At 42.1% G+C, this 16,590-nt stretch overlaps 1 protein-coding gene across 1 annotated transcript in view; it reads left to right on the top strand.

Moving 5' to 3' along the window:
- Positions 1 to 986: 986 nt before the first annotated feature.
- MYDGF (myeloid derived growth factor) overlaps positions 987 to 16,590 on the top strand; it is a 34,499-nt gene continuing 18,895 nt past the window's right edge. The window contains exon 1 of the mRNA XM_073595015.1: positions 987 to 1,157. Coding sequence (XP_073451116.1) covers positions 1,023 to 1,157 — 135 coding nt within the window. The 5' untranslated portion in view covers positions 987 to 1,022. The remainder of the gene's footprint in view (positions 1,158 to 16,590) is intronic.

Here is a 16,590-nt window from a genome sequence, read left to right as displayed (position 1 = left end):
TCAGGCATCCCCAGCAGAGTGCTTTCTTACATCGGGTGTCCCCAGTGCAGTAGAGTCCCTTGGCTCTGCCTCTAACAGACCGGTGTTGTGCCAACATCGGTTTCCCCAAGAAAACCTGTTACCCCTGGCTCTTGGCTTCTCTAAGCTCCAAAAGCAAAATCCCGGGATTTTAATGGGATGGCCTCCGATTGGGACAAGGGTCCGAAAATTGGGACTGTTGGAAAGTATGCAATTAGAAGGCAGCAAGCGGACATCTTTTTACACCCACCGAAGTCTTGCATTTCACACTTATTTTTACCAGTAAACTGACCTTATATAGTGAAACACAGTATTTGGAAGTCCATGAAACTGTTTTGATGTTGAATTTTAAAAGCAGTGTTCTGTCAGATCAGAAAACCTGTGAGATCAGCAGGCTTGCCGCTGTTTTAAAATTCAACATCAAAACAGTCACACTGACTTCCAAATACTGTATGTCACTATATAAACTCAGTTTACTGGTAAATATAAATGAGAAATGCAAGACTTCGGTGGGTGTAAAAAGATGTCCGCTTGCCGCCTTCTCGATGTAGGCTTACTGCGGACGAGTGCGGGGTGTACCAAGATGGCTGCGACAGAACGTCACTTGCGTTGCATTTTTTTTTTTTTTGCTGGGTAGCGGTGCAGCTTTCTGATAGGACACCTGATACACAACGCTGAGTCTGTGAAGGGAAGTACAGTTACCAATACCAAAGTGTCAGCACAGCTTCACCATATCGAATCAAGTGTGTCCACGTTTATTAGAGTATGCCAACGGACTCCTACAAAATGGCAGCGGTGAAGACTAGCTCCCGAAGCTCCGCGCTACACAAACTATGCGTCAAATATTTACAAACGCATTCCGTGTATACAATTCTTTTTTTTCTTGACTACCTACCGAAATTCATTTGTATTATTTCTTGCTCTCGATAACAGGCTACGTGTATAACAAGACGTAGGCTTTTGGCTCCCCCTAGTGGTAAGTGGTAATACTGCTCTTCCTGAATATGGCGGCGTCCGTGATTGTAAGGATAGTGCTCGGTCTGCTGGTTGTTATCGGGGCTCGGGCAGAGGACACAGCGAGTACAGAAGAATTTGACGTTAAGCCAGGCGGTGTGGAGTACACATATACCCGGACACTGGTCAGATATCTTTTAATTGTTAAAACGCTAATGGAAATCTGTGCTGTCATTTTGAACTATATCACCTAAGATGTCCACCAGACAACATACTGAGCATTGTAGGTATGTGGTTCAAATGCCAAAGTAGCATCACTTCCACTGTGTGCTATTACTACATTCCTCCCAGGACGTATTGATGAAAACGTGCCAATTCAGCGCTGGACACCTGTGTGTGTGTGTGTATCTGCGGTACGAAAGCAGAAGAAAATGGGGGCCCCCTTCATTTTAAAAGAGAAGAAGTATGGGTTTGTTTTTTGGATATCAATACTTCTCTAGGAGGATGCAGCATCAGACCGATGCTGCAGCTGTCCTCCGACGCCCCTACATTGAGAACCGAGCGATCGAACATCACCGATGTCTCACTCCTCCCCAAGAGGAGAGCTGCTGACTGTCAGTCAGCGTCTCTCCTCCTCCGCGCTCATTGGAGAGCTGAGCTGTGGAGGGGCGGGGGAGCGGCCGTCTCATTGGCTTGCTGAGACTTCCATCAATCAAGGCAGCTGGCGGATCCAGACTTGGAAGTCGTAATGACGTGGTGCCTGGACTGATGGCAGTGACGTCAGTGGAGAGCGGACGTCAGACCGCTCTCCACTGAAAACGAGTCACAGGAATGCAAAACGAATTGCACTCCTGTGACCAATAGGAGAAGCTCAGGCTGGATTTCTTTTAAAGTGGAGTTCCACCCGAAAATGGAACTTCCACTTTAGGTGCAGGTGACACCCTGACATGCCACATTTGGCATGTCATTTTTTGGGGGGAGGAGCAGGTACCCTGTTTTTACAGGCACCCAGTTCCCATCTCCTCCTCTGGCTCTGCGGCGCCGGAAGGAAGATCACCTCTCCCCCCTTCCTCCAATCTTCTGGGACGTCACAGATCTGGCCATTCACAGCGCAGCTTGCGCACAGCTGGGCGTCCACAGTTAAAATGCCGGCACCGCAGAGAGGAGGGGGACAGGAGCGAGGCTTCGTACACCCGATTAGCTGGACCGTGGGATAGGCGAGAGTCTGATTATTAAAAGTCAGCAGCTATGCTTTTTATACCAGCTGAATTTTAAATGGTTGGAACTCCGCTTTAAGTCTTAAAGTGGTGTTCCGGCCGAAATTATACTTTTTAAATAAAAATACCCCTATAATACACAAGCTTAATGTATTCTAGTAAAGTTAGTCTGTAAACTAAGGTCTGTTTTGTTAGTTTATGGCAGTAGTTTGTTATTTTATAAACTTACAGCAGGCCGTGGGCATCTGAAGCCAGACTGTATTTCTTCCTGGATCTCATCCTTGCAGATCTCGCACATGCTCAGTGCAGCACAAGCAGTGTAATAGGTTTCAGGTCAGGTTTCCATAGCAACGGCCGTGTCAGAGGAAGTTGCTGCCCCTTCCCAGAAGGCATTGCAAACAGGAAATGATGCGATGGGCCGCAGCCAGGGAGGAGGAAGTGATAAATGAATACAGCAGATATACAGTAAGTGCTGAGAAAAAATTTTAAATATCCAATTCGTTTACAGTGCACAGTTTAGTGAGGGATGCTGAAGAGTTGTAAAAGTGGGTGGAACTCCACTTTAATGTACTAGTGTGCACCACATACTAATACATTATGACAGACTTGCCTGGACACAGAGCCGTCCAGCACAGCTTCCAACTTCACCCGGTCTTCTGGGTTTGCGGATTCGGGCCCAGGGCCACAATGATGTCACTCCTGCGCGGGAACTCTGGCACAAAGCTCTGAAGGTACGGGTATGCCATTGTTTGGACAAATTGTCAAACCCACGTCACTTCCTGTGACATGGCATCAGCTTTTTCACTAAGCCATGCGCACTGTGAATGGGCAGCGCGTCATCAATTGATGTCAGCGCTACTGAGGAATTTGCATGTCAAATTCCTTGACCGACAGCCATCTTGGTGCACCCCGCACTCGGCCGCAGTAAGCCTGCAGTCAGAAGTGGGCAGCGGACAACTTTTTACACCTACCAATAAACTGAGCTTATATATAGTGAAATACAGTATTTTGAAGTCCATGACACTGTTTTGATGTTGAATTTTAAAAGCAGCAGCAAGCCTGATCTCACAGGTTTGCTAATCTGACCGCTGCTTTTAAAATTCAACATGAAAACAGACGGATTTCTAAATACTGTATTTTACTATATAAGCTCAGTTTAGTCGTAAAAATAAGTGTGAAATGCAAAACTTGGGTGGGTGTAAAAAGATGTCTGCTGCCGCCTTCTGACTGCAGGCTTACTGCGGCCGAGTGCAGGGTGTACCAAGATGGCCGTCGGTCGAAGAATTTTCATACAAATTCCTCGGTGTCCTGTTGACGACATTGATGATGCGATGCGCAGTGCGTGTGGTTTAGTGAAACAGCTGATACCGCATCACAGGAAGTGACATGGGTTCGATATTCTGCCAGGTTCGACATTTTGTCTAAATACTGTAAATACTGTCCCTTCAGAATGCATGCACCAGTGAGCTCACTGGCTGCATGCTGTGTGAATATCTCCTAAACAGTGCAAGTTTAGGAGATATTCACTGTACCTACAGGTAAGCCTTTATTATAGGCTTACCTGTAGGTACAAGTTAAAAAGTGGACTTTAAACCCAACATCAAATTGTAATCTATTGCAGCTTAGCAATCATTAGATGTGGTGGCTGCATTCGTTTGTTTTTTTTTTTTTTTTTTAGGCTTTTTCTCACTCTGTTTTCACCTAGTGATCTGGCCAGTAACACACCTGTATTAGAGTGCCCCCACTATGGATAGAGGGGCACAACAAACAGCATCATTTTCAGTCTGGAGCAGTGTTTCTCAACCTTTTTTCAGTCAGGGGACCCTTTAAAATTCCACACAATCTCAAGGCACCCCATTCTAAAATTTAAAAAGCAAAACTAATAGTTTTGTATAATGAGGCAACATCCACATGCGTAGGACACCCATAGCGGTGATTTATTCTTCCAAAGCCTTTGCACACTGATACCGATTAGTATTCCAATGTTTCTCTTCTCCCTTGGTTTCCCTCCCTCTCTATCTCTCAGCTAATGTGATCGTGGGGCAGGGCAGGGGCAGGTGCCCGATGTCCTCCTTATTAACTGATGACATCGTTGGTTGTTAGGACACTGGTGGCTAGATAGTTGAAATGGTGCACAATGAAAACCTGTGGCTTTGCGTAACTAATAGGCAGGCTTGATCCACTAACTTGTATACAGTTTGTGGGCAATTTCTAGGTATTTTACTAAGACACCCTGTAGAGTTGCCCAATTCATCGTTAAAATCATGATCTCGATTCAACCCCCCTGACGATCTGTATTGCAGAGTTTGCCGATTCTTTCATATAGCAAGTGGAGAGACTTATCTGCTCACTCAGCTGTCAAAACATGAAACATTGTAACTAACTCTTCTTTCTTAGATCAAAGGGCTAAACTTCTGTGTATAAAGAAAAAATCCAGGCAGTCTGCCAAGTTTTTAACAATGTGTAAATGCAGGAAGTTTAACCACTTAAAGGCTGAATCTTTTTTCTGACACTTGTTTCTTAAGTTAAAATCAGTAATTTTTGCTAGAAAATTTCTTGGAAATTTCTTGGAACCCCCGAAACATTCAGTCTGCGACTGAATTGCCTAGCATTTCCAACCAGAATCAGTAGGTAGTGTCCGAATTGGAGAGCTAGTCGGAAGATGAAGACAATAAAGGGGCCTCAGGCTTTGCCTTTGGCCAAATAGAGCCTTTTGTAAGGGCAATTGCCTTGGGTAAACTGGAGGAAACTCTCCACAAAGTTAGAAAGCATTTCCCAAATCTCGAGAGATTAGGTCTTATTTCCTTTCATTGAAGGACTGAGTTAATCCAACAAGAATGGCAGGGGCCAGAGAAAAAGGCCTGTATAAACAATTTGTCAAATCTGTATCCCCTGAAAGAGCCAAAGGGCAATCTGCTGCCGTCGCCTCTGATGGTGGATGCATTATTAATGCAACTGGCAAGTCAGGTCACCTCGCGGTTACATTTAAGGATGCTCTAGTCCGAAAATTAGATCTAGATCTAAAGTGCTTTATGTACTGTAGCATCTGCAGGTGCCTGCAGACCAGCATTAACATTTTCAGAGGTAGACAGAGCAATATCAGGTGGACTGGTCATTTTAACCACTTAAGGACCAAGTCTCTTTCTGAGATTTGGTGTTTACAACTTAAAAACATATATATTTTTTTTTTCGCTAGAAAATTACTTAGAACCCCCAAACATTATATATTTTTTTTTCTAACACCCTAGAGAATAAAATGGCGGTTGTTGCAATACTTTGTCACACTGTATTTACACAGCGGTCTTACAAGCGCACTTTTTTTTTTTATTAAAAAATAAGACAACAGTAAAGTTAGCACCATTTTTTTTATATATTATGAAAGATAATGTCATGCTGAGTAAATTGATACCCAACATGTCATGCTTCAAAATTGCCCCTGCTCGTGGAATGGCAATGAACTTACCCTTAAAAATCTCCATAGGTGACGTTTAAAAAATTCTACAGGTTGCATGTTTTGAGTTACAGGAGGTCTAGGGCTAGAATTATTGCTCTCGCTCTAACGATCGTTGCGGTTTGAATACTGTTTTCATATGTGGGTGCTGCTCACGTATGAGTTCTCTTCTGCATGTGAGCTCGGCTGGACGGGGAGCGTTTTAAACTTTTTTTTTTCTTATTTATTTTACTTTTTTATTTTTATACTGTTCTTTAAAAAAAATGGGTCACTTTTATTCCTATTACAAGGAATGTAAACATCCCTTGTAATAGAAAAAAAAAGCATGACAGGACCTCTTTAAACATGAGATCTGGGGTCAAAAAGACCTCAGATCTTATATTTACACTAAAATGCAATAATAAAAAAAAATTAAATGTCATTTAAAAAAAAATTATATATATATATATATTTAGAAGATTTTAAGTTCATTATTATTTTAAGTGATAAAAGTTTCTGAAAAATATATGAAACACATAAATGTTATATGTAATTTGTGATGGTTTCTGAAGGTTAACAGGATGGAGGACAGAGGACAGAGGAGTGGTTTAGCTGGGTAGATATTTCTATTTTGAGTTGCTATGTCAGGACAATGGGTGGAGTAATGTTGCTTATCTTTAGACTATAGCCATTTAAAGTATATATGCAAATATGGGTGTTACTAGGATATGCTGACATAACATTTTGAAACAGTATAAGAATGGATCAGATTCATGGTAGAATAGGAATGGAGTAGGGTTAACAAGAGAAAAGTAACCCAACACTTTGGAGAATGTAACATCAAGATGTCTCCTCCTCCTCCTCCTTCTGAGACCATCACCATGCCACATGTTATCGATGTAAGTCTGGTCTTTGCTTATCTTTCTGAACAAATAAACAACCTTTCTGGAAGCATCGTATGAACGAAGGATTCTTCAATTTCTACTAAGAAACTAATTCCTAAAAGTAAGTTGGAAATGCGGCCTTGGACAAAGTACAGAAACATATCTCCTATACACCCTACCCCCTAGGAGAGAGGACACTGATATTTATATAACATAAAGACATTGCTATACATCCAGAAACGCCCCTGAGAATAAGAATTGATAATATCTAGAATTATAGATATTTATACTTTTCTTATATATATATATATATATAATCGCTTCCGCCCTGCAATGGTATGAAGACGGGTGGGGGCCATCTTCTCACTTGTCTCCATACCTCACAGGACCCGATCACCTCCTCCTCTACCGGCGGCTCCAGTAAGCAGCGGAGGGCACCAGAGCGTGGCAGAGACCACTTTTATCTGAAAGTGGACCGCCCACTGAAAAAGAGGATACCGGGGTTATGGTAGCTAGCTGCTGCCATAACAATGATATCCCTCTTCAAAGTACCGATGTATAACGACGGTGGGCCCTATTGGAGGAAATGGAGAGAGACAAGGTGGTAACCGTTTTGTAAGAGCAGAAATTGGCTGGAGACTCTGTGGCTGCGTCAGTAGACATTGTTTGATGTTCTTCAAGAGCGATGTTCCTTACGGTCACTACAAGGAGTGCATTATGGCTGAAGCCATGGTCGGCAGATTCCGCCTTAAGGGCCAGTTCACATCATAGAAACTCAGTCCGGATGCATTCCAGTTACTTTGCTGCATGCGTGTTTTTGATGCAGTCCAGTGCATTCCCTCCCCCCCCCCTTTTTTTTTTTTTCTTAACCTTAAATAAGAACATGTGTTTTACAGTGCATTTTTGTGCGTTAAGATGCATTTTACAGCGTTCCAGTACAGTGCAGGAAAAATACAGCATGTACTACTTTTTTTTTTTTTTTTTTGTTTTTTTTTTTTCCTGGAACTGCAAGCACTGGTGTGAACCATGCCGTTGAAAACCATATAACCTACTTTTCATGTGTTTTTGATGCAGAAAATAAAAACGCACTGGACTGCATGTGGTGTGGACTGACCTTTTAAATCCAGCTGGTACAAGATACCAGATGATGGCTCTAGTCTATTTGGCAGTAAATTGGATACAGACATCTCAAGGGTGACCACTGGCAGGTCAGGGCGGATATCATCTAATAAAGAATCCGAAAAGGTCCAGCATACAAATGGCAACTCGCGGGTAGATATGAGGATGCAAAATCCTACGGAGCCATAAAAATCTAAGGCACCTGTCTTGGGAGAACAGCAGAAGTCTTTTTAAGAGCCCCTTCGCACTGCCAGCGCGGGGGCGTCGGTGGTAAAGCACCGCTAAGCTTTGCCGTAGTTTCTGCAGCGCTAGCGGGGTGCTTTTAACCCCCGCTAGTGGACGAATAAAGGGTTAAAAGCGCCGCTGCCTAGGCGCTCTGCAGGCGCTTCCCATTGATTTCAATGGCCAGGGGTGCTTTAGGAGCGGTGTATACACCACTCCTAAAGCTTTTACATTGGGATTGTAGATAAGGCTAAAGCGCCTGGAAAAACCCCTAGTGTGAAAGGGGTCTAAGGGTGCACTTATACAGAGGGTGCCTGTGGCTGCAGGCATCATCCTGGTACAGTTTTTTAAAGTGGGCAGTTGGCTCTTTAGTGATAACAACCGATACGGCTAAAAGCTAAAGGAGCGGGAGAGGACGTCCCCATTCCGCCGGGAGATCCGAGCCACCAGCCGGCATGTCCGCCAGCTAGGCTGAGACCCGAACGAAGCCGGATTCGGCTCACATCGGGTCTCCGATGTAAAATCCCAGAATCAACGTCGCTTCCAGTTTACTCGGCTGCCAATGGCGCCGATTTATTAAAAAAAAAAAAAAAAAAGAAAGACAATATTCAGAATCGCCAATTTTTCTGAATACTTTTAAGTGAAAAGGAGCAATTTGGGGTCAATCCCTCCATAAAGAGTACCTGTCACCACCTATTACCATAAGGGATGTTTACATTCCTTGTGACAGCAATAAAAATGATCAAAATTTGTTTTTGTTTTTTTAAAGGGACAATTAAAAAAAATGGTGTCTGTGTGTATGTATATATGTGTGTGTGTGTGTGTGTGTGTGTATGTGTGTGTGTGTGTGTGTGTGTGTGTGTATATATATATATATATATATATATATATATATATATATATATATATATATATATATATATATATATATATATATATATATATATATTATACACACACAGTGGGGACAGAGAGCATTCAGGCCCCCTTAATTTTTTTACTCTTTGTTATATTGCAGCCATTTGCTAAAATCATTTTAAGTTCATTTTTTTCCTCATTAATGTACACACAGCACCCCATATTGACAGAAAAACACAGAATTGTTGACGTTTTTGCAGATTTATTAAAAAAAGAAAAACTGAAATATCACATAGTTATAGTTAGTCAGGTTGAAAAAAGACACAAGTCCATCCAGTTCAACCTTAAAAACAATAAATAAATAAAATAAAAAATATCGTACAATCCAATATACCCAATTTTATACCCTCAGTTGATCCAGAGGAAGGCAAAAAACCCCAGCAGAGCATGCTCCAATTTTGCTACAGCAGGGGAAAAAATTCCTTCCTGATCCCCCAAGAGGCAATCGGATTTTCCCTGGATCAACTTTACCTATAAATGTCAGTACCCAGTTATATTATGTACATTTAGGAAAGTATCCAGGCCTTTCTTAAAGCAATGTACTGAGTTGGCCAGAACCACCTCTGGCAGGAGTCTATTCACAGTAAGAGCTATGAAAATGTGGAAAAAACCTTTGCGTATTTGGAGATGAAATCTCTTTTTCCTCAAGAAGTAAAGAGTGCCTCTGGGTTGACCGTAAAGAGAATAACTCAACACCAAGTTCACTATATGGACCCCTTATATATTTGAACATGTTGATCATATCCCCCCTTATTCTCTTCTCAAGAGTGAATAAATTCAGTTCCTCTAATCTTTCCTCATAGCTGAGCTCTCCAGTTCCACAATATCCTTTTTGAGAACTGGTGCCCAAAACTGAGCTGCGTATTCCAGATGAGGTCTTACTAATGATTTGAACAGGGGCAAAACTCTCTCTCTCTGTCTCTGTCTCTGTCTCTGTCTCTGTCTCTGTCTCTGTCTCTGTCTCTGTCTCTCTCTCTCTCTCTCTCTCTGACTTTGCTCGCTTTGGAAACCTCAGCTTGGCATTGCATGCTATTATTGAGCTTATGATCTACCAAAACCCCCAGATCCTTCTCCACCACGGATTCCCCCAGATGCTCAGAATAATCTAGAGTGGGTGACTGGGGACAAAGAAGGCAAATTTATTAAATACTTTCTCACATGGTCCTAAGTATTCAGACCCTTTGCTGACACTCATATATTTAACTCAGGTGCTGTCCATTTCTTCTGATCATCCTTCAGATGGTTCTTCACCTTCATTTGAGTCCAGCTGTGTTTGATTTTACTGATTGGACTTGATTAGAAAAGCCACACACCTGTCTATATAATACCTTACAGCTTACAGTGCATGTCAGAGCAAATGAGAATCATGAGGTCAAAGGAACTGCCTGAAGAGCTCAGAGATAGAATTGTGGCAAGGCACAGATCTGGCCAAGGTTAAAAAATAATTTATGCTACACTTAAGGTTCCTAAGAGCACAGTGGCCTCCATAATCCTTAAATGGAAGACGTTTGGGGACGACCAGAACCTTTCCTAGTGCTGGCCGTCCGTACAAACTGAGCTATCGGGGGGAGAAGAGCCATGATGAGAGAGGTAAAGAAGAACCCAAAGATCACTGGCTGAGCTCCAGAGATGCAGTCGGGAGGTGGGAGAAAGTTGTAGAAAGTCAACCATCACTGCAGCCCTCCACCAGTCGGGGCTTTATGGCACAGTCATCCGACTAAAAGCCTTTCCTCAGTGCAAGACACATGAAAGCCCACAAGGAGTTTGCTAAAAAAACACCTGAAGGACTCCAAGATGGTGAGAAATAAGATTCTCTGGTCTGATGAGACCAAGATAGAACTTTTTGGCCTGAATTCTAAGCGGTATTTGTGGAGAAAACCAGGCATTGCTCATCACCTGTCCAATACAGTCCCAACAGTGAAGCATGGTGGTGGCAGCATCATGCTGAGGGGGTGTTTTTCAGCTGCAGGGACAGGACGACTGATTGCATTCGAGGGAAAGATGAATGCGGCCAAGTACAGGGATATCTCCAGAGTGCTCAGGACTTCAGACTGGGCCGAAGATTTACCTTCCAACAAGACAATGACCCTAAGCACACAGCTAAAATAACGAGTGGCTTCACAACAACTCCGTGACTGTTCTTGAATGGCCCAGCCAGAGCCCTGACTCAAACCCAATTGAGCATCTCTGGAGAGACCTAAAAATGGCTGTCCACCAACGTTTACCATCCAACCTGAAAGAACTGGAGAGGATCTGCAAGGAGGAATGGCAGAGGATCCCCAAATCCAGGTGTGAAAAACTTGTTGCATCTTTCCCAAAAAGACTCATGGCTGTATTAGATCAAAAGGGGTGCTTCTACTAAATACAGAGCAAAGGGTCTGAATACTTAGGACCATGTGATATTTCAGTTTTTCTTTTTTAATAAATCTGCAAAAATGTCAACAATTCTGTGTTTTTCTGTCAATATGGGGTGCTGTGTGTACATTAATGAGGAAAAAAATGAACTTAAATGATTTTAGCAAATGGCTGCAATATAACAAAGAGTGAAAAATTTAAGGGGGTCTGAATACTTTCCGTCCCCACTGTGTGTGTGTATATGTGTGTATGTATGTATGTATGTATGTATGTATGTATGTATGTATGTATGTATGTATATATATATATATGTGTGTATATATATATATATATATATATATATATATATATATATATATATATATATATATATATATATATATATATATAAAGCTGCACGATTCTGGGAAAAATGAGAATCGCGATTCTTTTGCTTAGAATACAGATCACGATTCTCTCACGATTCTTTAAAATGGTTAAATTTAAAAGAGAAAAATCAGCTGTAGACGGCGCATGCGCAATCAACACGCCGCTCGCTCCAGATGCTCGGGGCTGGTTATTCATTTAATACAGCAAGGGGCGGATGCTTTTCTCAAAGGGGCGGATCTATAGTTAACCATACATCTGCCCCTTTGAGAAAAGTATCCGCCCCTTGCTGTATTAAATAACCAGCCCCGAGCATTGGGAGCGAGCGGCGTGTTGATTGCGCTTGCACAGTCCAGGCCGGCACTATGCTCTATGCCGACTGACGTCAGTTCTGGTTGCTGATGTCAGTTCCAATATCGGCGCCATTTGCGTTCCACGCTGGTTCCGTGCTTCCAACTGGGAGATCCGGAAAATCGAGCTAATCCAGCTTGCAGATCGCGCGGGGGGGGGGGGGGGTTGTGAATCGAAATCGCGATCTTGTATACGATTAATCGTGCAGCTTAATATTTATTATATATATAAAATGTATTTTTTTTTTTGTTTTAAAGCATGCTAGCGCAAAAAAGAAAACGCATACGTAAGTCGCGCCCGCAAATATAAACGGTGTTCAAATTACACGTGAGGTATCGTAAGAGTAAGAGCAATAATTCTAGCAAAAGACCTCCTCTGTAACTCTAACCTGATAACCATTTTTTCGAAGCGTGGAGACTTTTAGGTACCGTAGTTTGTTGCCATTCCACGAGTGTGCGCAATTTCAAAGCATGACATGTTAGGTATCTATTTACTCGGCGTAACATAATCTTTCACTTTACTGTTTAGTTTTTTTTTTTTTTTAATTCATGGAAGTGTATTTCCCAAAAACATGCGTGTTTAAAAGACTGCTGCGGAAATACCGTGCAACATAAAATATTGCAATGATCACCATTTTATTTTCTAGGGTCTCTGCTAAAAAAAAAAAAAAAAAAAATATGTTTGGGGGTTCTAAGTAATTTTCTAGCAAAAAATACTGTTTTTAACTTGTAAGCAAAAAATGTCAAATGGGCTTGGGCTTGAAAGGGTTAAACAATGTCTACCTTCCGATCACTTCCAGCCAGCCAGACTACCGGATTTGATGGAAAAAGGAAAAAAATTCTACTCCAGTTGGTAGCTGACTGAATTTAAAAAATAAGCGATTGTGAAGATTCCAAGTACCCAGAGGAGATGAGGATTCGGTTAACCTCCTTTACATGTAAAAAAAAAAAATGTTTAAATATTAAAATCGGGCGATCTGTGCCCAGTGCTAAATTCAGAAAACTCAAGCACAGAAAGTTGGAGTCGTTCAAGATAGATAATCTCCAATCAATTCTATTAGGCCTCATGCATACTGGATGTTTTTACAGCTGCTGTTTTTAGCTTCAGGCATTTATTTTTCTGCAGCCAGTAAACTCCCCAGCATGTTATCCTATGTGTCCATGCACACATCGGCTGTTATCAGCATTTTTTGGCTGGGAAAAATAAAACAGAACTCTAGTGGGTCTTAAGAGAAGTTTTTCAGCTGTTAAAAACACTTTAACTCTGATAAAAGCTATTCTGCATTTATCAGCGTTTTTGAGCCATAAGCTTTTGTGGGAGTATAATTTTGCTAAAAAAAACCCTGAAAAACGCTACTGCAAAAACGCAGCAAAACTTATTCTACAGCTAATGATACTGGCGTTTTTATAATGTCCAGTGTGCATAAGGCCTTATTAAATCTAGGAGATTGGATGTAGGTTTATCAGACGCCTATTTGTCCCAATCCATCCTGCATTTCATTTCCACTACCAGTTTCGGTGCCTTTCCTTTTTCGTCTGTCCACCTCCTCCAGGACATTCACAAAGGTCCTACTGTCTGCCATAGCGAGGGGGATAGGAATACACCACTGCTTAGACGGCATCATTTTTCTAGCCAGCAATCAGAAAATGCTTATCCAGCATCGGGATGCTCTGCTACACGATCTACAAAATACTGATCGCTAATTAATTGGAAGAACAGCCAGCCCAAGGAATAAGGTTCTTGGGTTCATTTTTGGATACACAGAAAAAAATCTGTAGAACTTCCACGCTGGAAGATCTGTCCTCTGTTAGACAAAGTCTTAGGTGCTTTGGGAGCAGTCTCTTCCAGCAGAACAGTGTCTGAGTATCCTCCTTTTGTTCTTAATTGACCAATTGTTTCCAAATGGAACTTTATCCCGTCAGATGCCAGCCAGAGAGGTTGAAGGATACATTTCAAAGAGCAGGCTGCTCAAGGTCAGCTTACGAGGTATAGTATTTCATGCTCTCGAACAGACAGCAGCGTCCAAAGCCCTTATGGGGTGCTTTAAACACTGGAACAACGCTTTTGTTCCTTTTTTTTATAAGTGGAACAAAAGTTGTACTGTGCCTAGGTAGCAGTGGAAGGGTAGAATTCTTAGGCTGCCAGTGGAACTTCCAGTATTGATAATTGCAATTTATACCATTTTGGCTGAGGAGGCTCTGGTGTCTGTCTCTCCTGAAGTTGAGCATTGAGTCACCACTGTCTCTCTCATGGCCAGTTTTGCCATCCAGCCCCAAGAGACTACATTTGATAGCATGAGAGTTGAGAGGCAGAGACTACTAAGTCAAGGATGCTCAGTGCAGGTAGTGGCTACCTTGTGTCAAGCCAGAGAGGTCTCCATGAATAAGACTTACCAGAGAATATGGGTAAAATTCCTGGAGGCAAAAGCCTGGAGTCCTTTATCACCAAAACCAGCCAAAGTTCTGCAGTTCTTACAACTGGGGCTGGACAGGGGCCTAGGTTCAAATACGTTTAAAGTTCAACCTTGTCCGCACTTACAGGGGTTTAAGAAGCCCTTAACCCTTTAGTGATGCAATTTTCAAAGATTTGCATGAAGTTAAAGACTTGCCAGGAAACCATTGTTCCCTAAGTGGCTCTTGCCTTTGGTCCTCAAAGCTATTTCAAGGCCTCATTTCTATCCCACAGAATTGGCTACACTCTGAAATGTAACACTAAAGACTATTTCTGGTTGCTACAACCTCTGTTAAAAGGGTGTCAGAGGTGCAGGCTTTGTACTCGCCTAACATTCTACCCTGACAGAATAGTCCTAAAAAACCCCAGACACCTTTATCCATAAGGTATCTTTCTCCTTCCACTTTAACCAGGAAGTAAATTTACCATATTTGGTGAAGCAGGAGAACCACTTCCCCCTGGATGTTGGTCCAATTCTGATAGGCTACTTAGCTGCTACCTTTTCATTCAGGAAAGCTAAAATCTGTGCTTGGTCCTGCATGGCTCACCCAGAACACCTTCATTATGCCATTATGCTCATGATAGTGCGCTACTGACCATTACAAATTTTTTGCGTGCACCCTCGCATATGGCGAGTTAGTTCCTATTGTATGCTGCCATGATGCGCCAGGAAAACCGAAAATTGTATACTCGCCTTTCCATAATGTTCCTTTCTTGGTGCATGTTCATGGCAGCATACAGATTCCCACCGAAATGGTGAGCGTTAAATAGAATGCTGCAAGGCGGGTCTTTCTTTGATTTATAGTTAGTCCTATCAGGTTGTGGGGGAGGAGCCACAACCTAAAGTATGCTGCCATGAAGATGCACCAGGAAAGGAAAATTACAGAAATGTGACTACAATTTTACATTTTCTGGTTCTTTGGATCTAAATGAACTTTAAACCCTTGTAGTGTGGGGGTCCCATTCCAAGGGAGGATTTTTCCTTTCCCGAGTTCAGCTTTAGGGCTCTTGTATACAAACTACTAAAAACGCCACAATTTTAGGCATTCAGGGTTTTATTTTTTTACTGATCTAAATGCAGCCCATTGTTTTTAATGAGGCTGTGCACAGGCGCGTAAACATGCGTTGTATATAGCTCAGTAAAAAAAATACAAAAATATCCATTGTTGCACAGTTTTATTACACACCCCAGGATAAGCTAGAAGTTTTTTGTTTTTTTTTCTCTGGGGGGAGAACCTCTGGGGGAATCTAGGATGGAAAAGGACCTGGGGGTCCTAGTAGATGATAGCAGCAGCTTGGCATGGCATGCCATTGCTGAGCCTAACAAAGCAAACAGAATATTGGCATGCATTAAAAAGGGGATTAATTCCAGAGATAAAACAATAATTCTCCCGCTCTTCAAGACTCTGGTCCGGCCGCACCTGGAGTATGCTGTACAGTCCTCAGGAAGGATGTACTGGAAATGGAGCGAGTACAAAGAAGGGCAACAAAGCTAATAAAGGATCTGGAGAATCTTAGTTATGAGGAAAGGTTGCGAGCACTGAACTTATTCTCTCTGGAGAAGAGACGCTTGAGAGGGGATATGATTTCAATATACAAATACCATACTGGTGACCCCACATTAGGGAAAATTTTTTTATTGCAGAAGGGAGTTTAACGAGACTCGTGGCCACTCATTAAAATTAGAAGAAAAGAGGTTTAACCTTAAACTACGTAGAGGGTTCTTTACTGTAAGCGGCAAAGATGTGGAATTCTCTTCCACAGGCGGTGGTCTCAGCGGGGGGCATCGATGGTTTCAAGAAACCTATTAGATAAGCACCTGACATATCACACACATAGGTTGGACTTCATGGACATGGTTTTTTTTCGACCTCGCATACTATATAACTATGTAACATGCGTGTACATGCATTTATTCTACAGCTCATCTTTGTTTTTATACAGGAGGTTTTTTTTTGCCAGAAATCAGATTTTCATAGATCAGTAATGTGTGCAAATATCATATTGGCTAATTCACAGTATGTGCGCTGACAGACATTTTTACTGCATTGTAAATCTGTCACCACAAGGACGCACAGGAAACAATTGTTTCATGTGTGTCCCATTCACACTGCACCGCAGCTTGGGACTGAGCTAAAATGCAGATATGCTGCATTTTATTTCAGTGCACCATAGCGAATGTCATGGAACTGTACAGCGGGGCAGCAAAAGTACTGCTGTTCAGTGCCATGAGTGAAGTGTACATTTTGTACACTTTATGTAAAGTAGTGTTAAAGGGGGAGAACTGCATGATGTGCTGAATTGC

This window comes from Aquarana catesbeiana, linkage group LG01, assembly GCF_042186555.1.
Source record: "Aquarana catesbeiana isolate 2022-GZ linkage group LG01, ASM4218655v1, whole genome shotgun sequence".
Taxonomy (NCBI): Eukaryota; Metazoa; Chordata; class Amphibia; order Anura; family Ranidae; genus Aquarana; species Aquarana catesbeiana.
This window is presented reverse-complemented; position numbering and strand designations above follow the sequence as displayed.